At 37.8% G+C, this 26,743-nt stretch overlaps 1 protein-coding gene across 1 annotated transcript; it reads left to right on the forward strand.

Moving 5' to 3' along the window:
- Positions 1–5,036: 5,036 nt before the first annotated feature.
- On the forward strand, positions 5,037–22,121 carry pepd (peptidase D). Its single transcript, XM_042483676.1, has 15 exons — positions 5,037–5,073; positions 7,077–7,260; positions 7,800–7,927; positions 9,297–9,360; positions 12,116–12,163; positions 12,719–12,780; positions 13,788–13,832; positions 14,692–14,767; positions 15,798–15,844; positions 17,338–17,406; positions 18,488–18,565; positions 18,919–19,067; positions 19,557–19,738; positions 20,626–20,817; positions 21,548–22,121. The coding sequence occupies exons 1-15, from the start codon at positions 5,057–5,059 to the stop codon at positions 21,689–21,691; spliced, it is 1,485 nt and encodes a 494-aa protein (XP_042339610.1). The 5' UTR covers positions 5,037–5,056; the 3' UTR covers positions 21,692–22,121.
- Positions 22,122–26,743: the final 4,622 nt, after the last annotated feature.

Below are 26,743 nucleotides of genomic sequence, written 5' to 3' on the forward strand. Positions count from 1 at the left end.
ATTATGCCATTTTATAGATTACTATCAGAATAACTTCAAATGAAAAACGTTCCAAGGTCATACCAACATGCAGGACCAGACACGTAGTGCAAGGGGACAGTGGATAACACTCACTCATTCACATCTTGTAGAAGACATTCTAATTTCGAGTGGTCAGAGCAGCAGAGGTGTTTGATGTGCATGCTTGTGTGATGATTAGAGACCACTTTGTAACATCATAAAGCTGCAGACCAAGAAAAGTGGGGTAAGGAAGGGAATGTCTCTGATGATGTTGACATGTAAGACAGCTTGGAGATGATTAGCATTTTCTCTGATCTGTGACTGCTGTCATCATTTGTCGTTTAATGTATGCCCTGTTTCTCACATTACAGACCAAATTTCAGATGTTTCGGTTTACAGAGTTTATCTTCTCGTGAAAGAAAACTCTTAATTTTTCATCTGATGAAGTTATAGCTTAATCTAATCAGTACAAACAGGTTGTTTTTTTTTAATTGAATTCAATAGCACAGTGGTGTGGTCAGTTTTTTTAAGTTTTTGTGTGTCTGTTTCTTTTCAGCACTCACCCTTCATTCACATTTATATTCTTGCTTTCCTTCACACCTGAGCTCTCAGGTAAAAGTACAGCTTTACACTTGCATCGAGCAGCTTGGAAAGTGCATTCTGCCCTGGGATTCATATTCTTGATTGGCTGATGTTCATGCAGTCTGAGAGATTGAGAGTGTGACTAAATTTATGAATGAATATGAAACTTGCTTACAGCACACTGGTAAAACAAAGGTGAGAATACGCCTGCAGAAAGATCCATAGCTTTGTTATGAACTCCTCCCACATATTCTCTAATCTGCAAATTGTTGTACTTAGTGACATCAGTTGCATGAAAAGTATCTGCATTTAAAGAAATAAAATATATTTGAATAATGATTTTTTGTTTTTTTGTGCCTTAAGGCAGAAAGTCATGCTTTGCCCATTTCTGTCACGGACACATGTGTCTGAGACACACTCACCACAAGGTATTACAGTAAGACCCCACTCAGCAGAATCCATTTGCCTGCAGGCAGCTTTTTGTGTTTTAATTAAACCCTCTTCTGGTCATCTGAAGAGAGTAAATAATCAGAGTCAATAGTGCTTCTCGCCACACTCCACTATCTGCTTAATTGACTGAAGCATTTTTGCAGGAGAGGAATTGGGTTAGTTTCTGAAGGAATGTTAATGTCACCTGAGCTATCTTTTTAGTATGACAGTCTCATCCCCCGTTTGCTTGAATGTCTGTAGCCTTGTCATTCATAATGGTTGTAATTGATTCCAGTAAGGCATTGATCAGAGGTATCAAAATGTTCACATGAACCTTTTCAGGTAACTCCTGCATAAGAATCCAAACTGTTTTTCCATCCAGGGCCGGGGGGACGACCCAGAACATGCTGGAGGGATTATATATTTTATCTGTCCTGAGAACACTTTGGGATTCACCTGGAGGAGCTGAAAGGCATCGCTGGAGGGAGGGACTTCTGGAGTATGTTGCTAGTCTTGCTGCCCCCACAACCCGGCCCTGGAAGGATGGATGGATTGATGGATGGATGGATGGATGGACAGTCCCTTTGTCTCACTCTTCACATGATTGGTGAAAACTGCTCTTCCTTCATCTACTGCATTGCACTATTACTCTCCTTCCACTGGTTAACAAGGAAGCATTGTAATCACTGGAGCATAACTTGCCTCACAGAATAAATGCTACTTGCTAATAATTTCTTAAAACATTTTTTTTTTCTCCACCAACCTGAAACCATTTCTGTTGTGGTTCCCACACCAATTATTTTGAACTTGTCGGAGCATTTTGACCTAAAATAACCTAAAATAGACCTAAAATAAATTTTGACCTAAAATAAATTGTTTTCTTGCCAGAAAGTTGGTTCTCAGCTGGAACCAAAAAGTAACAGGCTTTCCTTGACCTAAAGTGCGAACTGTGACAATATCAGTGGGTGTGTTGTATTTTTACATTTGGAAAGACAGAGAAACAAATAATGAAAAAAAGTTAATTGAGAAATCATCGGCCAAAAAAAGAGTTTGCAGTGGTCTTACTTATTTTGGTTTATGCTTATTTTTTGGGGAACAATACAAATCTGTAATAACCAAACAAAAAAATGTAATCAATGCAATTTGCCATCTTGCTACACTGTTTACTTCCATTGTGCATTGTGAAACACATTCCTTTGAGGACACACTCTTGATTACAATGGCTCCAGTCAAACCTGATGGAAACCAATTTGAGAACCAGGGCCAATTTGTTGGAAAATGGGTATCAGTCCTGCTTAAGGGCTACATCTTGTTTGTTAAGCAGAAAAACTAGAAACTCTTTAGTCATAAGCCATCACTGCTTAACTTATTATCTCTAAAAACACTCTTTTCAATGTCTTCTACCAGAAATTGTATGCCCATGTATCTCCAGCTACCCTACTTTCTTGCTGGCCCACACGTGTATTCATTTTGGCCCTTCTTTGTCATGAAGGTCCTAGTGTCTTTGATGATGCTCCTCCTCCCACTTCAACATCCAACGCCCACAAGGAGGAAAGTAAAGAGTTCAAAGCTGAGCGGCACAACTGTATCAGCACAATGTACAGCTGGCAATAAAGATAAAATTTAGGATGCAGGGGAATTGGCACTCAGTCTACAGTGACAGTGGTGGCGTGACGCCTGGTGTCCCAGAGTCTTCCCTTTGTACTCCCAGCAGAAACACTTCCTCTCTGCCAGGGGGCCACTGAGGGGGAACAACAAAGTTATGACTGTGTAACGTTAGGATATATTCATGTGGCGTGTCAGGACAGAGTGTGAATCAAGCCACTGATTTGTCAGTGAACTCATTTGACTTTTCTGTAAGTTTATTGTATTTTGCAAGAAAAACAAGGATGACTATAATTGGATTGTACTTTGGCCTTTTCAAAGGTGTCCAATATATGCACATGAATATAATGAGCAGTGAAAAAACTGCCTCTAGTTTAAATTAGGCGAAACTTACTGAGAGCAATGGCCTCATTTAACTGAGACCACGCTGGCAGGAAGGGTGATGGAAAGGTTAGGAGTCTTATTAACAATATCTGGAAATCTAAATAAGTCTGCACTGTTCATTTTTCAGCAAAACATTAAGTCCAAATAAAGAGTACAAACTTTAAAGGGGTTTATATAGGGACAAATGGCGTTTGCAAAAACTTGAATCTTATCGTTATAGAGCACTTAACTATCCTTTAGTCCATAAATTCCAACAGTTTAGCCTATGGTAAATCCCCCATCTTCCTCCAATGAGATTTTTAAAAAAAAAACCATCAAAGATAACTTGCATCTCCAACGATTAGTGTTTATGAAACTATTAAAAACTTTATTTCTGCAGAAAAACAAGTAGGCGTCAAAATGTCTTATAACCATATCTCCCTGTCATCACAGTGAACGCTGCTCATGTTTCATTGTAAGTATGCCGAGCCTCTTGACAGTCTGTCATCTCAGCTTGGATGCTGTCTTTTATGACACATTGTGTAAAGTTACCTGCATCATGTATCTGCAGTCACACAAAATAATTAATTATTTCTCAAAGTCTCCCTCCATTGTGACAAAAGAGAGTTGCATCTCCCCCTACTGTTTTTACTGTAAAATCACCACTGAAGAATCAAACCAAGAGAGACAGTACACTGTCCACTGTTATTTTTTGATGCACTTCTCTGAAGGTCTCTTAAAATACTTTGTTTTCAGAATATTGAGGGTTTAATATGTACAAGAGCTTCAGCATGGTAACTGAATACCTTTGCCTTGTGGTGAAATGGAAATTCAGCAGAGATAAATGAGAGTATTTAACAGTAGTTTTGAGGGCACAGCTTAAAAAAAGAAGAAAAAAAGCCTTACTAAGCACCAGAAACAATTTATTTGTATAAATAATTAATTTATAGCATCTGGTGCACATGCATGTGTAAGTATTTGGGTGTTCCCTGTAGATTATATAATATGTTCTAATTGTGTTAGTGTGGACTCATTTATATTCATGACCATGGATAATTTCACTTCTTCAGCACATGACTAAAAAAAAACAAAAAAAAAAAAAAACAAAACAGATCTCCTGTGTGACTCTACAAGGTCACATGTCTTTAATTATTTTATGTGCTATTTCTCTTTCAAATTAGAAAAAAATGTAGGCTATAACTGCTGATGTAGCTTAAAATAATAAAGAAATAAACAAGGATCCGACAGCTGGATGATGTCTGTAGGCCTATGAGACTACTCTGTATATTATAGGCCTTTTAAAAGCCAGGCCTACATAAAAGATTAACCTTTGAAAGTTTTTTTTTTTTTCAGCTGCATCTATATTAATAACATCTCAAAGCAACAATGTTTATAGGCCTCATAAAGGCATTAATATAGTCCTCACTGGATTTCATACTTTACACAAGCACAGCTATTTACTCCATGAATAAAATATATAACAAAAATAAATAAAATAAATTATAGGGTGGCCATAAAATAAATCATGTGTCCTGTATAAGACTATTCCCTGCACCTGTTTGTGTGGGCCTACTTGCTGCTTTCTATTGCATTGTATTGTAACCTTTTGTATTGTATTGTGTTGTTTTGTAGCCTTTTGTATTGTAGTGCAATGTATTGTATTGTATATTGTTGTTGTGGGAGATACCACCGCAGCTGCATTACTGTGGGCATTATTTGCAACTTACTAGGGTACTGCAATGATGTGACATTTAGGGGGTGAATAACTTTCACCGACATATTCGTTAGCAGCACGGGGGTCATGGTTTGGACCCACTTCTTTTTATTGATTTTCATTTGAAATTGTTTTTTTAACGTATTTGATGGCGTTTTTATCTTATTGACTGCAGCACCTTGTGAACGACAGTCGAAGTTGAAAAAATAACATTATAAGAGCCCCTCAACGTAACTCTTTGCTTGAAAGTAGTATTTCCTATAACCATGAATGCAGCACATCGCCACGTCAGCTGATTGGCGCCTGAGTCGAACAAAACTCACGTGACTGACAGCACGTGACACTCTGGACCAGTACATCAACATGGCTGCAGCACCACAGTGAGTTGAGTTTCCTAATTTATGACACTGCCACGACTGACTAGAAATGTTTTTATTACAGGTTGACAGAGTCAGAGTCGTTTTTCGCTTTTTGCATTTCCTGAAAGTGTTACTAAACACAGACGCGTTAATGTTACTTCACTAAGCTCGCGAGCTCCTGTGATAATGTAGCTGTTGCCAGGCAGATCAGCTGTCACTGACTGTTTCACTGTCAACCAATGTTTTGGAGTTCAATATCGTATGGATGGAGTGAATTTTTTACACTATTGATTTCTGAGGAGATATGTTATAACACTTTATCCAGTCAGGACTTCCTCAAAACAGGCTACATCAAAAGCTGGAGCTAGTCAATTTCAGCTGCACTCAGTAAAAAGTTTAACTGCTCTGAAATTAAGCTAACTTTCAGACTGTTAATGTTTAAAACTGAATTAAGCATGCGTAGCTGCTTTGAAAACCTTATAATATCCTATAGTAAACACAGTGAGTTCCTTACCATTTTTGGCTTGTGACCTCTCGCAACATAGGTGTCTATTTTTTTATTTCAAGAAGTGAAAGTATGCAGTATTGCTTCTCAATTTATCTTTGGATTCTAACCCCAGTTTGGGATTCACTGGTCTTAACTATGGGTTAATTACTAACTTACAAAACTTATCCTCAAAAACTGCACCACCATCCTTGTGTTGTGTTTTTATGTATTTAAAGTTGGTAGGTGTCTGACAGCATTAACAATGCAGCTTCACTGTAGTTGATTCATTCCCATGTGGTTACTTTTATGTGATGAGGTTGTTTTTTGTAAGTGCAGTATCCAATAAGGTAAATAATTCAGAGGTTAGACAACTAATTGAAGATGTAACTACAATAAGGGGACCCACAAAAAACTAAAATTGCAGTATTGTAGGTAAATGGTAATGTAGCAGTTTATATGCATGGAGTATCTGCCAGACCAAGGGGTAAATGTGCATTAAAGTCATGAAAATAATTATCTTATTGCAATAGAACAAGATTAATTCTCTTGTGATAACGACGCAATCCAGACAGACTGCTTATGATCATTTGATAAAACCTTACAAGAATCTGCTGTGGTAATCATTAAGTTGTCAGCAGTCAGCAGATATAAGGTGATCTCTGCCAGAGGTTGGCACAAACATCGGGCACATCTTATGACATTATGTAATCTGTTACAACACCAGAAACTGTGATGAGAAACTGTGAAACATGATACATTTACCAAGCTTTTTCTTCTTTTTTTTTATCCCTGGGCTATTATCCTGTGGTGTGTTTGGATTGCAGTACATGATTGTGTCTACCTCCTTCAATAAAAGACATAATTTACCACCTCACTGGGGCTGATCCGTCCTCACAGATACCCACTTACACCTGTATACTCAGCCAGCAGTGAATGATCCCGAAATCCTTGAGCCATAAAATACTATGAGGTTATGGATTAACCTTTGGTACAGTCCAGGCTGAATCAGATATGTCATTTGTGTTATCTTATCAGCAAAGCCATGGCCAGAGAGCAGAGATTTATAACCAAGACCTATCAGTTACAAGGAGGTCCTTCTGTCTATATCTCTATCTAGACTCTTTCTGAGGGCAGGCTGAGTGGCGGTTCACCTACCTCTTTAGGCCGAAATGTACTGACCAAATCCTTAGGACTACCTCCAGAGAGTACTGAAAACATATGGGTCCTCTGTCTTTGCTCAGAAGACGGACAGTTTTCCTGAATTTGCTTACAGAATTTGCTACCAAAGCTTTGATTATCAGATTTCAGAGAGAGGGGTCAAAATGTCAAATTATTGAAATGGATTTGATATCAGCACTACAATATCAGAGAATAGTTGAATGATAGAAGGGATCTGGTGAAAAAAAAAAGAATTTATTTTAGGCATGTGGAGTTAATTACAGGGTAATCCCAATTTTGACTTAGAGTCCTTCAGTTGAAAGTCTGTCTCTCCAACCAATAAGCCACCCTGTCTTCTTCTGTCTCCCTGTCCTTTCAGACCTACCTACTGGCTGGGTAACGAGACCCTGAGGGTGTCTGCTGCTCTGTTTGCAGAGAATCGTCAACGACTTTGCAGAGGGCTAAAAGACAAAGACGGAGTGGTGCCGCAGTCAGTGGTGGTGCTGCAGGGTGGAGAGCAGAAGCAGAGGTACTGCACGGACACAGACCTCCTTTTCAGACAGGTGGGTAGTCCTTAGTTGACTTTGGAATTAGTGCAAAACTGAGGCTAAGGTAGGGGCAGAGTCTTGCATTTATTTATCAGTCCAGTGAGTTTAAATCCAGGCAGCCTGTCTGTTTCAGTTGCCTCTCAGTATGTTGTGCTCAGTTGCTAAAGCCATTCTACCCAGGTGCCACCAAAACCTCACCTGGCTTCTGTGAAAGTAAAATTCAGTTCTTGGCTTCTCTGTCAATGCTAATCTTCAAGCTCTGTCAAAAATATGGAGGCTAGCCACTTTACAGAGAAATCACTTGTGTCCATAATATAACTTCTTTTAAGACTCTCGTCTAAGCTTGTGACTATGATTGTTTTTGAACAAAAATCAAAGAGCACATTGAAAGTTTATTTGGTTGTTGAGCTCTGTGTTCACCTCTGTGAACTGGCCCAAGCAAGGACATCTTGGTTTTTTCTTATGTAATAGTCTGACCCGACGTCACTTTTTTCTCTGGCCAACTGTTATAATCTCCCTCACTAATGCTTTGGCTGATTCTTTCAATTCTGCAGGAGTCTTTCTTCCACTGGGCTTTTGGAGTAACCGAGCCTGACTGTTATGGAGCCATTGATGTGGACTCTGGGAAATCCATCCTTTTTGTTCCCAAACTGCCTGAAAGCTATGCTACTTGGATGGGAGAGTGAGTCACACTAATCTTCAAAGAGCTGTGTGCATGGCCAACAGTCGTTATAGCCGTGGGCTGTAACTTGAAGAAAGGGTTGACAAAGTCATGTGTGATACAGTTACATCTTTTACACCCAGTATGAACTATATTTTCTCAATACAAACTGTTTATGTCTCTTTTTAAGAATTTAGTGTAAATGCCACCGAGAACCGTTTAAGACTTTAAAAGATTTTTTTCATCACCAAAACCACCTCAGGCACGTTAGACTATACTGACACCAAAGCTTGCTGCACTATTCGCAGTCCCCATGCTACATATCTGTAAAAAGAGTAAATTACCCAAATAAGTTGTATTTATTACTTTTTAAAATTGTATTTAAAAAAAAAAAAATCGTAATACTCTTGCAAATGGTCAAAAATACAACTTTAAAATGACATGAACTTACGAATTAAACAAACTATTCTACATATTTTGCAGTTTTTTTTAAAAGCCTGACAGTGTGCTAATTGCTACACTAGGCTTATTTCATGATGACAGGTTGTGGCTTTAAAGGAGTGGTGCATACAGTGATACATTCACTGGACATAATGATCTGGAAATAATCTGCAGACTCTTGACCATGTCACATGTTTGCTATAAACCTCCAAAGAATTTTGCTATCTGGCACGTATACAAGGTCCTTTCCGATCAAGAGTTACTTGATCAGCACTTAAAAATACTGCCTCCTTTATTAGTTTTGCTACTCCCTTTTGATCTCTGTCCTGAATACTTCAGTTCTGCTGGTGTCTACCTGAACTGTAGCATAACCCAGCGCTTATGTTTTCAGAGACTGACCATCATACTTCCAACGTATTTAACATACAAAGACTGCCAACCCCCAAGATTAAACTACTTGAAGAAAAAACCATCATAGCAAAATGTTAACTTGTTTCTTTTCAAAACATTATTAGTTATGTAATAAATGTCAACTGGCAATAACAAAAACAGAAGGATTATACAGCACTTGTGTAAAACAAAAATATATATTTAAATACAAAGTGCAGCTTTTATCCCAAGTACTGTTCACAGTAGTTCCTAAAAGTTTATTTATTGTTTTTTTTATTCTAATATCATTTTGTTCTCAGTGATTTTAATGAAACATGATAAAATAAAAGCATTCTTCATCTTCTTTTTATTCTTTTCATTATTAATGGTTGTTTTTTTAATTAACAAATTGATTGAGGAAGTCCTGAAAATTTGGAAAGACAGAATAAAACTCATGTGAGATATAACAAAAACTGTTCCTTTGGGGTCTGCAGGTACCCCATTAGATAGGATGAGGGTTAAAATGCTGAGTGAGTCTTTGTTGTTTCTTTACCAGTCGGATTTTTCCATCTGTTGACAGGATCTATTCGAAAGAACACTTCAAGGAGAAGTATGCTGTGGATGAGGTGCAATACACCTGTGATGTAAGTCTGCCCGTGCTGCTGCTTGTCTTAACTGTGTGTGTGTGTGTGTGTGTGTGTGTGAGAGAGAGAGAGAGAGAGAGAGAGAGTGACCTTTTTCTGTGCAGTAACCGAACCTTGATGTTCAGTCACCTTCATGAAGTTACAGCAAAGGACACGAGTGCCTTAGTAGATAGTAGCACCATTAGTCATTTTGTACGAGGACCTTTTACGGGGAAAACATGTCCTCGCCAGCGTTTTTTAGTACTGATCATGCCGCCCATGCCTATTGACTGAGAAAAAGTGGACAGAAGTTGGTTTCAAACAGAGCATACGGAGCATCACACTGAGAATTAATTTGGCAGATTATTTCATCAGTGTGTTTACTTCTGAAAGATATCAACCACCAGTATTCTTTAGGGATTTTTAATTTGAATTTCATTTTAAATGTGTTACATGCAAATACATTCTTTTCATTTTAGTCTGGTATAAAAAATACCTTCAGTTCAGACAGTCTGTATTTGCTTATTTTGAGAGTTTGGGAAAACGGTCATGTATATCAGTGTTGACAGCAGATTCCCAGCGGAGCTGTATTGGAGAGTTGACAGCTCCAGAGCTATTTCGGAGGTGTGCATGTTGACAAATCAAAACAATCAGACTATAATATAACAGCTTTCACTTGCCAACAAATCACTTAGAAGTTTGTGTTTGAAATGATCACATAGAATTGTACATACATTTCTATATTTATGCTGTGACTGTTTGATGACTCATCCTGCTGATATTTCCAGTATTTTTAAACCTCTGCACCTGCCTGAGGTGTTAGATTCCTTATTAGTCACAGGGTAAGATAGAAATCATCACCTCAATCAACAGGCAATTCTTTCATGAAGCAATAGCAACACAGACGTATATTATAAAAAAAAAAAACTGAATCAAATAATAATGGCCCCTGCATTTGTTTAACTAATACTGTCAGCTAGTTAAAGAAATCAGTTGCTGGTGCTCAGCATTCAGTTGGCAGTGCTGCCTACAGAAAAAAAGTCAAAGATAAGATTTTTTTGTGTTTTGTTTTTATCATCAGAACCAGTGCATGAATATTTGAACAGTTTTCTATTTTTCAAACATTCAGACATGGAAGGTGTTGTTGCAGACACACTGTTTTATCAGTGCTGCCCTGCTTAACATGCAAACAGTTCCCTTTCCGATTGTTGAATTCAGCAGGTTATGGAGAAAAATGTGAATAATGTGTTTTTCATCCTTTTTAAGTATCAGGCAGGTGTTTGCATTCATGAGTTTTTTAATATCCATATTTTGTGATGTTTTTTAAGTATGTGCAGTGAGTCACATTAACCTCTTCAAACCTATCTTGTTCTGCTGCAAGTATGCTCTTTATTTTAGAAAACCACATTAGTGTTCACATTGTTATGCCTCTGGGCAGGTGATGTGTAAGTCCATTCGTATCTACATCTGTCTGTCCATCCCATTCTTGTGAACACAATATCTCAAGAACGACTTGAGGGCATTTATTCAAATTTGGCACAAATGTCCACTAGGACTTAACAATGAATTGATTCTATTTTGTTTGTACAAGGTCACGGTGATCTTGCATCTGTGTCATTTTGCGATATCTCAGAAACCTCTAGAGGGACTCTCTAGAGGTTTGCACAAATGTCCACTTGGATTCAAGGATGAACCGATAAGAATTTGGTTGTCAAAGGTCAAGGTCACTGTGATTTCACAAAACATATTTTTGGCAGTAACCTAGTAATTTATATGCAAGTTCTCACACAAATTTCACACAAATGTCCAATAGGATAAAGTGATGAAGTGACGACATTTTATATCCTAAAGGTCAAAGTTTAACTTAACAGAGCATCATAATGCTCTGCAAAATTCTGTTTTTGGCAATTACCCAAAGTCATAAATCAGGAACAGAAGTGGTGACATTCGGTCAGATACTGAATTTGTGACACTAGTCTTGGGTGCCCACCTTGAAACTGTGCTGATTGTATAGATCCTCTGTGCTGCCAGGTTGTAGATGTGTGTGAAGCATCCATGTTTTAACAGCCATGGGTGTAAACTGTAAATGCAACTTGATGGGTTTGCGGTTTGAGTCCCTCTGTCCGGCCTTATTTTATTGGCAGCCAGGTTTTACTCAAGTGGTTTGCAACTGCAGCGCACCAGAACAAATCTTATTCATGCATGAAATATTTTTAAAACTCAGATGTCTTCTTATGAGAGATTAAAAAAAAAAAAAGTCAGATTTATGATGAAATGTTTGAGACAGCCTCTTATTTTTTCAGGTTGAACTTATTGTAGCAGGTAATCATTGGATCACTGAATCACTATTAAGCTGAGAATGATATCCTCACAACAGCATTTAAAACGTTTAAGCAGAAGAACAATTACTTCTCAAGATAAAACTACGATTAAAATTTTAGGTGTTAGCAAGGGCTTTGTCTGCAGTAAATGTTTTAGGAAGTCAATTTTAGAGGTAATATTAATAATAACTTCTCAAATATCAGCCGTGTCTGTGAGCACTGAGTCAGGATCTGTTATCTGGCATTTAGGCTGTTGGCAGAGGAGTAATAAAGTCGCTTGAGGTTTGTCGTTCACTGTGCTGCTGAATACCAGAGAGACCACGTAGTCACAACAGCGTCTGCCAGAGTGACCTTTACTCTTCCGACTGAGAGCAGAAGGAAACTGGTGTGTGTTGTGTCTGCTGCTCTACTGCCTGTCTCAGTCTTCTAATTAATCCCTGTCTGCTTCCTCACAGATTGTTGATGTCCTGTCCAACCTGAGACCAGCAGTGCTGCTAACACTGGTATGCTGATGGTTTCGTTGCGTAGAGTGTAGTTACAACAGTGCTCATTTCTAACTGGTCACAGTGAGAGATTTATTTGATATCAAATGACTGATCAAAGGACCAGTTCTTGTGGTGTGGGAGTATTTAACTGGATCAACTTTAAAGCTGGTAGTCTGTAAAATGTCCGATCAGATCTGCCTCGCCCTTCTTCACCTTGTCTTACGTTAGCTGTGGCAGCGCCCTCATCATTTTAAGAATGAAAACAGAGTTCTTCTCATTGTGTTTGTGTGTACACTGTTAATTATTGACACAAAATATCAGCTGTTGAATACCTGAATCCTCAAAATTGTCAGCTCTCAAATACCAGATTATTATATTCAACCTCTAAAAACAATGCTTTGAAATTAAATTTACACTCCTTGTACCAGTTCTACAACATTCAACAGCTTGTCCATCTGTCATTATGGAATAGATCATCAGTCTGGATATAAACCACTTTAATGAACTGTATTGACATTTGAATGCACTTGGTGGTGATTTCTGTTGTTTCTGTGTGTGTTTTTCTCTATGCAGCGAGGTCAGAATACAGATAGCGGGAGCATCTGCCGTGAAGCCTCCTTTGAAGGAATTAGTCGGTATATTTAATTGGCGCCACTTTGCATTTACATAATTATATTTTGTTTGGGGAGGTTATTGTTTTTTTGTTCTATAACCAAGGATACAACAGACTCTCATGCATACTGAATGTGGCTGATTAACCTAATTCTAATTCTAAAATATAATTTATTAAAGCAAGCAATCTTGCTTTTGCTTGTTAATTATCAATTAATGGCAGTGTTTCTGTTGTTCTTATCACTGGTCCTTGTTCTTTTTTTATGACACCTTGTTCTTTTTTTATGTGACACCATTTTATCTGTTCAAGACTCTGACCCCAGTTGCTTTGAAGAAGAAGTCTTGTATTCGTATTTCAAAGCTAAACTATCCATTTGGATCAATTTGAACTAAAAAATAATCATTGATGTTGTTCCCATGAAACTCCATCAGTTTAAAGCACCTTCATTAACCAGAAGCCCATATAAAGATGGCACATAGAACAGGATGCAATGCTTTGCCACTGATGTTAGTGTAGTATAACCAACATGTGGTTGAAGGCACCTTTCAATTTAGTCTCCATGGATGTCTTAGTGGTAATAGTGGTGATTGAGAGGAAATGGGTAAGGTGAGTAAGATAAGATAGGTAAGGTCTAAAAGACAATAATATTTCAAGGTTAGCCTCAGAATTCTTCAATTTGAACCCTATTTTCCCACAATTTTGTGTCCAAGTGACTAATGAGAACAACCGACCTGACTGCATTTAGATAAACAATAATGTTATTACTATAAAACAAACCATTCCAAGTCTCCAGTGGGGACTGAAGATCAGTGGTAAAGTATAGTGATGTTGAAACTGTTAATGCAGGGATTCTAACAGTATGGGAAAAAGGAAGTTACAGAGAAAAACAGAACTGCAGGAAACAGCAGACATCAAGTTATGGGGGAATAACGCCAGAATGTGGGGGAAGACATCTTCCTTATTGAACTTTTACCAAAGCCTCATTTCTGTTTTTAATTTGACCGTTTCCTGTTCCTTTTTTTTAATCAGCTTCCAAGTGAACAACACTCTTTTACACCCGGTCATTGTGGAATGGTAAGCAAAGACTGTACTGTAGTCTCTCTCTTAATTACCCTAAAAGTTCTTCAGAAAAATGTTGCCATTTTTAACTCACAAACCCTTAACAATTACAGCTACCCAGTTAGGTAATTGTGTGTCTGCAATCAGAAACAGGAGCTTTTCTTTGGCTTGTTATTTTCCCTTGCAGAGTGAGAAGCCAGTCCGCAAAGATGTAATGGACTTCGTGCTTGCCTGGTTGTCCTTGGCATTAGAGTTTGCACCCTCCAGATGAATTGACATTTTCTGAAATAAGGAGGAATGCTTTTCAGGCACACCTCCTGGGGAGAAAGACTTGATTGAACCCCTCTGCCCCCTCTTCTCTATGGAGCTCACATGGCTCTCTTTATAATGGGCTGGACTTTCATTAGCGTTACTATTGGTTACCAATGCTTTGTGTTATTTGGCTCTGTTATTGTGGAAATTATTAATACACTCCTCTATCAAGCTACCCAAGGTGTAGCTTTTCTAACAAATGAATGTGAAATGGTGAGATCACCAGGCAACAGAAAGCAAAGTTTTAATATGGCCTTAAAGCTTAGATTTAAAACACACAGCCCTGCAACACTACATTATGAGTTTCCCACTAGAATTTTAAGAAACTACAGGACTTATATACAATGATCTTGGAAAAGATGGAGGACCATCTGCTAGACATTTGTTTTCTGTGTCAGCTACAGTATTATCATATTAGAAAGATAAACTTTATTTCTTTAGCTCTATGTGAGAGTATTATGAATTCTCTATACTCTGTGGCCGAACATTTGATGAACTGACAGTGTAGCAATCTGAAGGAAAGAGCTGCTCTCTCACGTCTTGTTTCTGTCTGCATTTGCAGCCGTCTGCTTAAGACCGATATGGAGCTGGAGGTCCTCCGCTACACCAACAGGATTTCCAGTGAAGCCCATAAAATGGTAAGATCTCTCTTGGATAGATAAGAGGGTGCTCACAGTGGTATTTTTTAAATTTTCAAACAATAAAAGAAAGAAACCGAAAGAAAAGAATCATTCAGAGCATGAAATTAAACGCCTAAAGTAGGGAAGTATCAAGCAGCTTATTGAGTTTAAAACTTGCCCAAAGGATTCAAGATGTCAGGACCCTCTAAGGCTCTAAACAGTTTAAATGCTATCGATTTAAACTTCTCCCGGTAGCTCGGAGGCCAGCAGTTAACGGAGATAGCCTTTGACCAATAAGCTGTAACATTAAAGCAATATTTTACTTCTGAACGGGATTTTACTTTTAATACCATGAATAACCTCTTCAGGGGTTGAGGAGCAGTTTAACCTCTCAGTGTTATCTCTTGTCTGAAGTCACTCATCGTGAGCGCTCCGTATTGTTTTCTTCCTGTTGTTCCTGCATTGTTACGAGTGTGATCATAAGACGTTTTCAGACCCAGGTGTCTTAACCCCCCCCCCCCCCCCTCCGGTAGATATTCAGGTATAACCTTCCTGAAGGTGTGAACAGAAAATGTTTTCCCAAATTAGTTTGTGCTTGAGGGTGCTCACACTCGCTGACTTTTGAACTCTGTATGCCTACTTTGCATAAATCCTGCAGACTGTGGGAATAATACACAATTCATTCTGTTCATTGTGGTGTTGTGTTAAAAGTGGGGACGCCCACAAGCATCACATAAACAAAAAGGGAAAAAAAAGAAACTCCAAGCTCCAGAAAGTAATACAGTAGCTCAGCAGAAATGTTTTTACCTACTTACGATTGCCATTTTGCATATAAACTTTAAGTGAACCGCAAATAATGAGTGAATCTACATTATAAAGTGTTATATGTTATGTCAGAGAGGAGCTTCGAGTGTGATTTGCACAGGGGGTCAACCCAATTTACACGCAGAAAATGATTATGAGGCTTTGTGCTTTGGGTGAACAATCAGATGAAAGAGTCAATAACAGGTCAGACTAAATCACATGTAATCCCACTTATTCTCTGTAGGTCATGAAGCATGTGAAACCTGGACAGAAAGAATATGAAATGGAGAGGTAAGTGGTGCATTTTTTTAATAATCCTTTATTTTCATGCCCATGTAGGTCTACTTTATTATAGCTATGTTTACATCTACACTACATGTCTGAGTCAGGGGGAAGAATCAAAAGATACATCAGAATGCATGTTGACACTCCATTAACTGTATGACCGTTAGTATAGGTGCAATGAAGCGAGTACTTTGGGGTTTTTGCCTGTTTTGAATTTTTCTACATTATGTCTCGTACTTAATGCCAGAGGTGTGGACTTAAGTCACATGACTTAGATTCAAAAAGCCAATGACTCATGACTTCAACTGTAGTTGAGTCTTTTGACTTGAAAATACTTCATACCTTCCCCCAAGACCAAGATTAAAAAGTGTCATATAAAATGTGTGTCAAGGATCGATTCATTTATCTTAATTTCCTGAATCATCTAACATTAAAGCTGTCACATGACAGCATCCAATCAAGTTGCAGGACAGAACCATTAAGAATTAAACATTAGCATTTCTGAGCACCAGATGGAAATTTTTTTTTTTTATCAAAGTTGATTTTGTTTGCGTACATAAACTAAGTATGTGGATCAGATATTTGAGATGGAGCAACAACAACTTCCAACAACTTCCAACAGATCTGTTTCAGCAAATAAGTACACATTTCAAAAAGCATTCATGATTTTTTGTAAATTTCATTTGCTATTACTGAGATGCTAAAATTGCATGAAATTTAGTGAAGAGCACAATATTACTTGTTTAGGACTCTAAACTCCAAGTTTAGGACTTAAGTTGGGACTAGCCTGTCTTGACTGGGGACTTAAGTGCAAAGACTTGAGACTTTGATTTGATTTGCAAAACAGCGACTTGGTCCCAGTTCTGCTTTACACCGTTAAACCTGTCACTGTGAGGTTTACATGGCTTTCTCCTGTGAAACATGCTCTATGAAATATAGGATGAAACATTAGGCAGATTATTACAGGAGCAGTGTTATAATGAAATGGAAGATCTATTCAGATTTAGTTTTCGTTATGTGGGACATTGTGTCAAAGTGAAACGAGAGTTTCTGATTTACCAAAAACACACTTCTTTAGAGGAACACAACTAACCCATAATTGGCTGCTTGTAGCTTTTAAAGTCAAGCTGCAAGCAAAACAGGAAAAAATAATAATTTGAATTGCAATTTAATACATTTTTTTCTTCGTATATGTCAGCTGTCAGTTGTGTAAGAAGCACCATTAGACATGGAGTCATCATTATACAAAGCTTTGCAAATCTGTCCAGATCCATAGACGTGTTTGATGTGCTCGAACGTGTGATGATTAAAGAAGGAGTGCTGAATGAATACTAAAAAGACGTGGAGTCGGGAAGAGGGCAGCGAAAGTCCTTCAGTTAATTGCTGTTTTCTGTGATCTCTGCTGTGCTGAAATGTTTTAGTTTCCTTTTACTCACTGGGTTTTTTCTCTGAAGGACTGTTTTTTTTTGGGGTTTTTTTTTACATTTTCTTCTTTGCAGCCTGTTCCAGCACTACTGCTACACTAAGGGAGGAATGCGTCACACCTCATACACCTGCATCTGTGGAACGTAAGGCTTTGTTAATGATTTATTTTCTGTTTTGTTTTAAAATGAAGCTGATATTATATTTCCCCTTAGATACATGTTAACAATGCAGAGATTAGGATGTCAAGGAAGTTGAACTCTGTGACCACGTGTTATCATTGAGTCTTATTAGCTTAACCATACCATGCCTGCTGAAACAGTACAACATCAACTTCCTCTTTTTTGTAGGGTTACTGTCAGCTAGCAGCGTCATTATGGATGAATTATTTTGAGACACTGTGGCTGATCATGCTTTGGCCTTTGTATTAAAGGCCATGTGTAATGAGTTCTTCCTGGGGATTAGTGGTTAGAGGATGAAAGCTGTTTTCCTGTTCAAATTAAGTGCTTGAAAAATGAGTACTGATCCTCACAGTGATTCCTAAAACCCTTTGAAACCTGGAGCGATGTAACTTTTCTGATGCTGCTTTCAGATGCCTTTCACAAGTATTTAAATCTTTGAATCATGAGCAAATTGGTGCGATTTCTTTCAAAAACATGGGAAACAAGGCAATGAGCAACTTCAAAAATTGCAAGAAATGAATAGATTTACTAAATTATTTTTTAAAAAGCTAAGGAAAATCGTCAAAGGAATAAAGAAATGAAACAAGGGAAAAACTATATATTTATCATAAGTACATTTGTTTGTTTTGTTAGTCAAATTTTGGGGTTATTTCTTCTTCTGTTGCTCATTTGCTGCCTTCCAATGTTTGTAAGCCAAAAAAAAATTATCCAATGTGCTTAGGTTTCAAAGGGTTAAAGAGGCACTGGGGTTACAGTGAAATGATGAAACTGATGAAACATGCCTTTGATGCTGTAGTGGGGTGCATTATTCAATTCCAAATTGTTTTCATGGTAGCTTTTTATACGTCACATTCAGTGCAGTTACCACCTTGTACCATAGTAAGGTATGGTCCAAACCTGCTTTATATGAAAAGTGTCCTGGGAGAACTTTTGCTATGATTTAGAGCTATGTAAATAAAATCTACTTGAGTACTTAAGTACTTAATCATAGCTATATTATGTAGACCTGTTTTCAGTCCCATATTGTGTTATTTTTTATCAACAGGGGCAATAATGCTTCGGTTCTCCACTACGGCCATGCTGGTGCTCCAAATGAAAAGACAATCCTGGATGGAGACATGTGGTGAGTAGCTTGCAGTAGTTTTAACATTCAGCTATTTTCTGGATTCAGTCAACTCCTGAAACTGTCTGATAACTCACTCAGAAACTCTACAGATTATTTTAAGGGGGCAGCTGGTGCACCCCTGTTGTAATGCTCTTTGCTAAAGTGCATCCAAGAGGAAATATTACTGCTCTGGTGTTTTGCCATCTGTGTTTGTTACACTGTAAATAACTCAAAAACTCTTTGGGAATGCATTTTAATCAGATCTCGTGTCTTGTAGGTGTAATGATACACTGATCTGGACCTATAAATCAGTTCAGTGTTCAGCAGTCCAATATCCTCATTTCAAAGTGAAAACGTTTTTTCCCCTGCAGTCTGTTCGACATGGGTGGAGAGTACTACTGCTACTCCTCAGACATCACCTGCTCCTTCCCAGCCAACGGCAAGTTCACCCCAGACCAAAGGGCCATCTACGAGGCTGTCCTCAAATCCTCCCGAGCTGTCATGGCAGCCATCAAACCAGGTTATTATCTTTAAGTCGGTTTAGCTGTTGACCTACAAAAAGTAAAGTGAAGAAGAGCACTGAAAATGTAATCTCCTGTCCTTGAACTTCAAATTCTTCTTCTGATTCTTTCGTTGCATTTTATAGGCACCTTTGTTGTTGTGGTTTTCTGTAGTTAAACATTTTAATTGCAGTCCCTGGGGTCTTACAAATAATATATCTTAAACTGCACTTCTAAGCAAAATGTAAACATGGTCTTTAGTTTAATGCCTGCATTTTGAGAGGCTGTCAGGTAATATATTATATATATTTATTTATATATATATATATATATATATATATATATATATATATATATATATATATATATATATATATATATATATATATATATATATATATATATATTTATATATATATACACACACACATATATATACATGTAAACTTAAATGTAAAGTTAAGGTCAAAGAAACTTGAGCTCTTTAATATCAACTGCTTCTGTTGAAGGTGTGAAGTGGACCGACATGCACCGCATGGCTGACAAGGTTCACCTGGAGGAGCTTGTGAAGACTGGCCTGAATGGTAATGTGGAGGACATGATGAAGGTCCACCTGGGCTCCGTCTTCATGCCCCACGGCCTGGGACACCTGCTGGGCATCGACGTACACGACGTGGGAGGATACCCTGAGGTAAGAGAATAGGACTTAAACTCTGAGATTGCTCCCATCACAACCAGCCATTGGTTAGTGCTGTAACAGTCAAAGTCTTTAGACAGGAGAAGAAAATGCATTCCTGTTCCTCCAAAACTGATGTGTCATCAATAATAGAGAGACGCTTGGTGCAGGAGTGAGAGCGAAACAAAAAGAGGCCAAGCTGCAGGAACAAGTTCAGGATGAGGACAGGAGAGGAGGGAAGGTAAAATGTTGTCTGAACTCTGAACACAGACGGTTCCAGGTTGCGCTGGATGATTTTGCACAGTTATGCACTTCTGACAACTAAATAGAGAAGACGGTTAACCCACAGAAGCCCTGGTTGAACCACTGAGTGTTCAGCAGCATAAAGTGTCAGTGAGAGAAGTACACTTCTGAGGCAGGGCTCACCAAATGTGAATGCAGTGCTCAGTCAGTCTGTGGGTACAAGACAAACAATACTGTGGGCTACTTTCAATTACAGTCAGACTTGTTGGAGACGACTTAATGAACGGACATCGTTCATCTTTAATGACAGAATTTTTTTTCTTCCTATCTGGGTAGAAAAGTTTTGAGCAGTGAACCTGAAGACTCAGCTGAAACACCATCAAATGAAATTCTTTAATGTGAGCTGCCAGAGAAACTCTGGCATATTTTATGGCTTGAAGAACTGATTCACAAAAAATATTCAACACTTGGAAAAACTGTTTCCTGTGGCAGTGTGTCTGTGCTAACAGGAGCAACCTCTGTTTGGTCTGGGCTGCAGACATCCTACCATATATTTCATCCAAAATATAAATCCTAGCTCAATACTATAATTAAAGGATGCCGCTTCAGAGTCTTTTTAACAGTGCAGCTGCGGTTTCACGAACTGTACTGTTGTCAAGGGGGTGGAGCGTGTCAACGAGCCTGGACTGAGGAGTCTCCGGATGGGCCGCCTGGTGCAGGAGAGGATGGTTCTCACCGTGGAGCCTGGCATATACTTCATCAACCACCTGCTGGACCAAGCCCTGGCCAACCCGGCCCAGAGCTGCTTCATCAACAACCAAGTGCTGGCTCGCTTCCGCGGCTCTGGAGGGGTCAGTCTGCTTGCACAGTTTTGTTTGGTGTTTGTAGGATTGAAATCACAGTGAAATGAATTAAGTTGTCTACAGGATAGTGTAGTCACAATACTGTAACTCCTAACTTTGATAAAGTACCTTAAAAAAAAAATCAATATTTAGTACCATTTTTGATACAGTAAGGAAAATTTGACTGTGAGGGCATAAAATTTAAATCTTTAATAAAAAGACAAATATATAACAAGGTTAAAAAATGGCAGCAACAATTGTTACTCTTTCTTGGTTAGCATTAGAGAACAACAGAATGACTGTAGTAAACATTAACAGTACAAAAGAAAGCAGTTGGCACCAGTGCATTGATACTGCAGAAGATGAGTATTGAAACCATTTCAAATATTAGGAAAATGAATAGGTATCAATACCTGAGATCTATAATAGACATTTAACATGTATAGTTTGGGTCATAACTTTAATGTCCACTTTGACAATTTTAAATAAGTAGTTTAGATAAAATGGTAAAAGTAGGGATTTGTCTGTATGTTTGTCTAATCGCTCATATATCTTCCCTTGTTGGAGTTACTGTGTCTGATCTCAGCCACTAAGTTGGCAAAATATTATAAAAAATAAGAAACAATATTCTGAAATTGTATAGGACAAAGCTGAATATTCTCCAAGGTCTATGATACATTCAAACTTAACCAAATGGTATTCAAGGAAAAAGTTACTACTGTGTCAACACTTGTTGCAGGTTCGCATTGAAGATGACATCGCAGTGACAGCTGACGGCATCGAGCTGCTTACCTGCGTCCCTCGCACTGTGGAGGAGATCGAGGCTTTCATGACCGACTCTGCGAAATCCTTCAGCCCTGTTGTCAACAGTGAGAAATTCTGAATAATGTCTTACGGTAAAAAGCTGTATGCTGCAATGTCATTAATTACTGCAGTTAAACAACAAATAATATTCTGCCGTGAAACTCAAGTTATCACTTTCACTCTCATATCTCACTAACAGAACAGATACACAATCAAGATTATTATTAAGCTGTAGAATTAACACATGATAAACCAGAAAAACACAACCAGTTTCATACAGAATTTTGAAGCTTATAAAGCTTTCAAATTATTTTAAAAATGATGATGTTTGCACTCACTTGAGGGAACAAACTCCACCTTAAAACATTAAAAGTGTTCATTTTTGTGCCTCTTGGACAAAGAAATTCATTTTTTTAAGAAAAACCTATTCTTCTATGTTCCCTTTTTGTAAACAATGATTCACAAAATACTGTGAAGTTATTATATAAATAAACATTTTTAATTTGCAACTATGTTCAGAGGAGTTTTGTTTATTTAGTCGGTACTTTGCATTAGTATTCTTTCAGTACTGAAAGAGTTCTTTCATACAAATCAGTATAGGGACCACACAGTAACCAGAGGCGTCTTCTTGTCCTCTAATAGAAGGAGAAAAATTCCTGACTAAAAATGAAGGAGCTTTAAATCAACTTGTACAGTATATTATTAAAAGAGGTAGAACATCAAAATCTTTGATGTAAAGACCCCATCGGCCTCTCAGAGGAAGACTAAAGTCAGAAACATAATTTTTTCATCATATGTGTGAAATAAAACTGAATCCATTCAGGAATTCCACTCAGAATGTTTTCTGGACAATGTAGAAATTAGTAATGTGTTGTATTTCAAAGTCTTTGAACACGTTAATTCAAAATGTATTGTTAAAGTGCTGCATTTTGGTATTTGTCTGGTATTCTCAAATTGAATCAATAGCACAGTTGAGCTGTAGTGAACTTAAATATTGATAAACTCAGCACTGGTTTTGTAAGAACTGATAATGCAATACAAGAACAGCTGAACATTTAAGAGGTGGATACCTTTACCTGAAAAAATATGTGCGTGAAGGAGAAGAGGCACGGGAATGAGTAACAATTTTGGTTTAAATGGGGCATTGAATTAAACTGTGCTAAGCACTTTTCTTGAACACTGCCCTGTTTAACAGTTACAGGGAATGATGATATTGCAAAAGCTGAAATGGCAAAATCTATAATTTCCCCTCGCCTTTATGGCAGTTGCAGCAGCCAAGGTTGGCATTGTGCTTTGTGTTTGTACAACTATGTCTACATTGTTAAAATTTTACAGATATCTTGAGTTGTAACAAAACAGGGGTGGTAAAGTAAAAAACAAAGGCTACAAAAAAATGAGTAAGAGGACTTAAATATAAAAGACACATTTACAAGTATTGGCCACCAGAGGCCACTGTCATTCTTCAATGAGAAATGATTATCACTTCTGCCAGCTACAGAGACTTACTGCAAACAAAAGGCATTGTCTTCCTCGTCTTACTGATGGTTTTAACTTCAGTAAGAAAGTCCCTATGCTTGTTACACTCTCCAGACACTGTTTTCAGGTTTTAAATTGCTTGCTCACTTTGATATGTTTCAAATTTTCATCATAGTAAATATGAAAAAAAAGAAACAAAAGAATCGTAGATAGCATGAAATTAAACACCAAGATTATGGAAGTATCACACAGTTTATTGAGTTTAAAACTTGCCCAAAGGATTCAAGATGTCAGGACCCTCTATGGCTGTAAACTTGTTTAAATGCTATTGATTTTAACTTCTCCCAGTAGCTCCGAGGCCAGCAGTTACCACAGATAGCCTTTGACCAATAAGCTCTAACTTCAAAGCAATATTTTATCGTCACACAGTTTTTCTATTATGACAATTTTTTAGAAGTGTCCAATCTAAACAGAAAATCAGCAAGTGCTTGAGGGCTCTCTGACTGACTTTTTCAAGCCTTTATGAACACCATGTCCCTCCTGTTTTGATGTTAAGATTGTGATATGGGAAACCAAGAGGATGAAAGCTAATAAGAAAGGAAAAACAGCAGGAAGGATATGTCAAAAGATTGCATAGCAACTGTTATGTATGTAGTCTCATTGTTTCTCTCAAAATGTTTTATCATCTAAAATGCTGGAAATGAATTTAACTACATGAGATATGGGACTCACTCAACCACAGAAATGCTTGTTGCATTTCAATATGTCATATGCATTTTAAGCATATAGGATTTTTATGTTATTACTACAGCACCATCATGTGGTAGTACAAAAAAAGGGCAGGTGGCAGGAAACAAAAAGTATGCTGCTAAGCAACAGAGTACACCAATTCTCGCTGATTTTTTTAAAAAAAAATTTCTACAAACAAAGACTAGAATTTGAAAGATATTATAATTATATACATATTCTTACAAAGGTGACAAAAGATTTCAAGAGTTTAGTGCTTATTGAGTCAGTAACTATTTGGCCCAGTTGTAGTAGAAGTACTTAAATGACGCTCCCAATAATAGTTTTCTCTTCATTAACAAAGTGTATACACACATATTCTGTTAACTGTGTGAGAGGAACTAGGAAACATGCTAAATGTTTGCTGTACTTGAATGTGTGATGATTAAAGAATGAGTCCTAAATGAATTCTTAAAAAGGCATGAAGTTAGGAAAAGGGCAATGAAAGTACCTCAGCTAATTGGTGTTTTATCTGATTACTACTGGTCAAAATAGAGTCACTATAAATGGGTTACTATTCAAAAGATAAAGTTAAGAAAAATACATAAAACTTTGAAAAAGTGGAGTACTTTTGAAGTTGTATAAAGCTATGATGAAAACAATGTCAATACACATTCATAATTTACAAATGATAACCATATTTAATATAAAAGGTAATTTAATACAGTGTGCAAGGTGGCTTCTCTAACATTATAATAAGAATATAATACACACATAATACATATAAAATATGTTAATTATACACAATAGCATACCTAAAATGTAATAAAAATATATAAAATTTGGCAAGTACCCTTATAAATACAGAAATATATATACACACCCATCTACACAATGAGCAGTATTATGCCGTATAGTATCTAATAAAAAGGGCCGTAAAAATGTCATTGTATAGTAAGCCATATAGACTATATATCATAGTACAACACAGACAACATATTATAGTATGATTTTTTTACATACTTTTGGATCATATTTGGACCAACATTCTATACTATGACATTCTTTGTCATATTTGGACTACCTACTGTTCTTTGACTTATTTTTCATAATTTGGACGATACACTACACAAAGACTTTTTTGTCATGTTTTGGACGACATACTATAACTTTTTTTTTCACAACTTAACATAATTTCCTTGACATGACACTACACTACAGCTTTTTTTGTCATATTTTGGACAGCATAGTGTAGCATGACATTTTTGCATATTTTGGATGACATACTACAGTATGACATTATTTCATACCTTGGATGATATTGACTTTTTTGGCTATTTTAGACAACATACTATAAAATGACCTTTTTGGCATATACAGTGGGTACGGAAAGTATTCAGACCCCCTTAAATTTTTCACTTTTTGTTATATTGCAGCCATTTGCTAAAATCATTTAAGTTCATTTTTTTCCTCATTAATGTACACACAGCACCCCATATTGACAGAAAAACACAGAATTGTTGCCTCCTTGCAAATCCTCTCCAGTTCTGTCAGGTTGGATGGTGAACGTTGGTGGACAGCCATTTTTCAGATCCCTGTACTTGGCCGCATTCATCTTTCCTTCGATTGCAACCAGTCGTCCTGTCCCTGCAGCTGAAAAACACCCCCACAGCATGATGCTGCCACCACCATGCTTCACTGTTGGGACTGTGTTGGACAGGTGATGAGCAGTGCCTGGTGTTCTCCACACATACCGCTTAGAATTACGGCCAAAAAGTTCTATCTTGGTCTCATCAGACCAGAGAATCTTTTTTCTCACTATCTTGGAGTCCTTCAGGTGTTTTTTAGCAAACTCCATGCGGGCTTTTGTGTGTCTTGCACTGAGGAGAGGCTTCTGTCGGGCCACCCAAACGTCTTCCATTTAAGGATTATGGAGGCCACTGTGCTCTTAGGAACCTTAAATGCAGCAGAAATTTTTTTGTGACCTTGGCCAGATCTGTGCCTTGCCACAATTCTGTCTTCTCATTTGCTCTGACATGCACTGTGAGCTGTAAGGTCTTATATAGACAGGTGTGTGGCTTTCCTAATCAAGTCCAATCAGTATAATAAAACACAGCTGGACTCCAGTGAAGGTGTAGAACAGGCATGTCAAACCGGTCCACAGGGGGGCCGGTGTGGCTGCAGGTTTTGTTTCCAACCAAGTAGCAGCACACCAGACTTGACTCATTTAATCAACTGATCTCTGTCTTCAGACAGTTGATTGGTCAAACTGTGTGCTCTTGGTTGGTTGGCACAAAAACCTGCAGCCACACCGGCCCCCCTGTGGACCAGTTTGACATGCCTGGTGTAGAACCATCTCAAGGATGATCAGAGGAAATGTTCAGCACCTGAGTTAAATATATGAGTGTCACAGCAAAGGGTCTGGATACTTATGACCATGTGATATTTCAGTGTTTCTTTTTTAATAAATCTGCAAAAATGTCAACAATTCTGTGTTTTTCTGTCAATATGGAGTGCTGTGTGTACATTAATGAGGAAAAGAAATGAACTTGTGTGGGGGTGTTTTTCAGCTGCAGGGACAGGACGACTGGTTGCAATCGAAGGAAAGATGAATGTGGCCAAGTACAGGGATATCCTGGACGAAAACCTTCTCCAGAGTGCTCAGGACCTCAGACTGGGCCGAAGGTTCACCTTCCAACAGGACAATGACCCTAAGCACACAGCTAAAATAACAAAGGATTGGCTTCACAACAACTCCGTGACTGTTCTTGAATGACTCAGCCAGAGCCCTGACTTAAACCCAATTGAGCATCTCTGGAGAAACCTGAAAATGGCTGTCCACCAACGTTCACCATCCAACCTGACAGAACTGGAGAGGATCTGCAAGGAGGCAACAACTCTGTGTTTTTCTGTCAATATGGAGTGCTGT

The sequence above is a fragment of the Plectropomus leopardus genome, chromosome 1, assembly GCF_008729295.1.
Source record: "Plectropomus leopardus isolate mb chromosome 1, YSFRI_Pleo_2.0, whole genome shotgun sequence".
Taxonomy (NCBI): Eukaryota; Metazoa; Chordata; class Actinopteri; order Perciformes; family Serranidae; genus Plectropomus; species Plectropomus leopardus.

What these genes read in the sequence shown, in the direction of transcription:
- pepd (XM_042483676.1), top strand. An exon ending in TATGCTACTTGGATGGGAGA is followed by an intron (nt 7,928 to 9,296) that starts GTGAGTCACACT and finishes ATCTGTTGACAG; the next exon opens with GATCTATTCGAAAGAACACT. An exon ending in CATGGCAGCCATCAAACCAG is followed by an intron (nt 19,068 to 19,556) that starts GTTATTATCTTT and finishes CTTCTGTTGAAG; the next exon opens with GTGTGAAGTGGACCGACATG.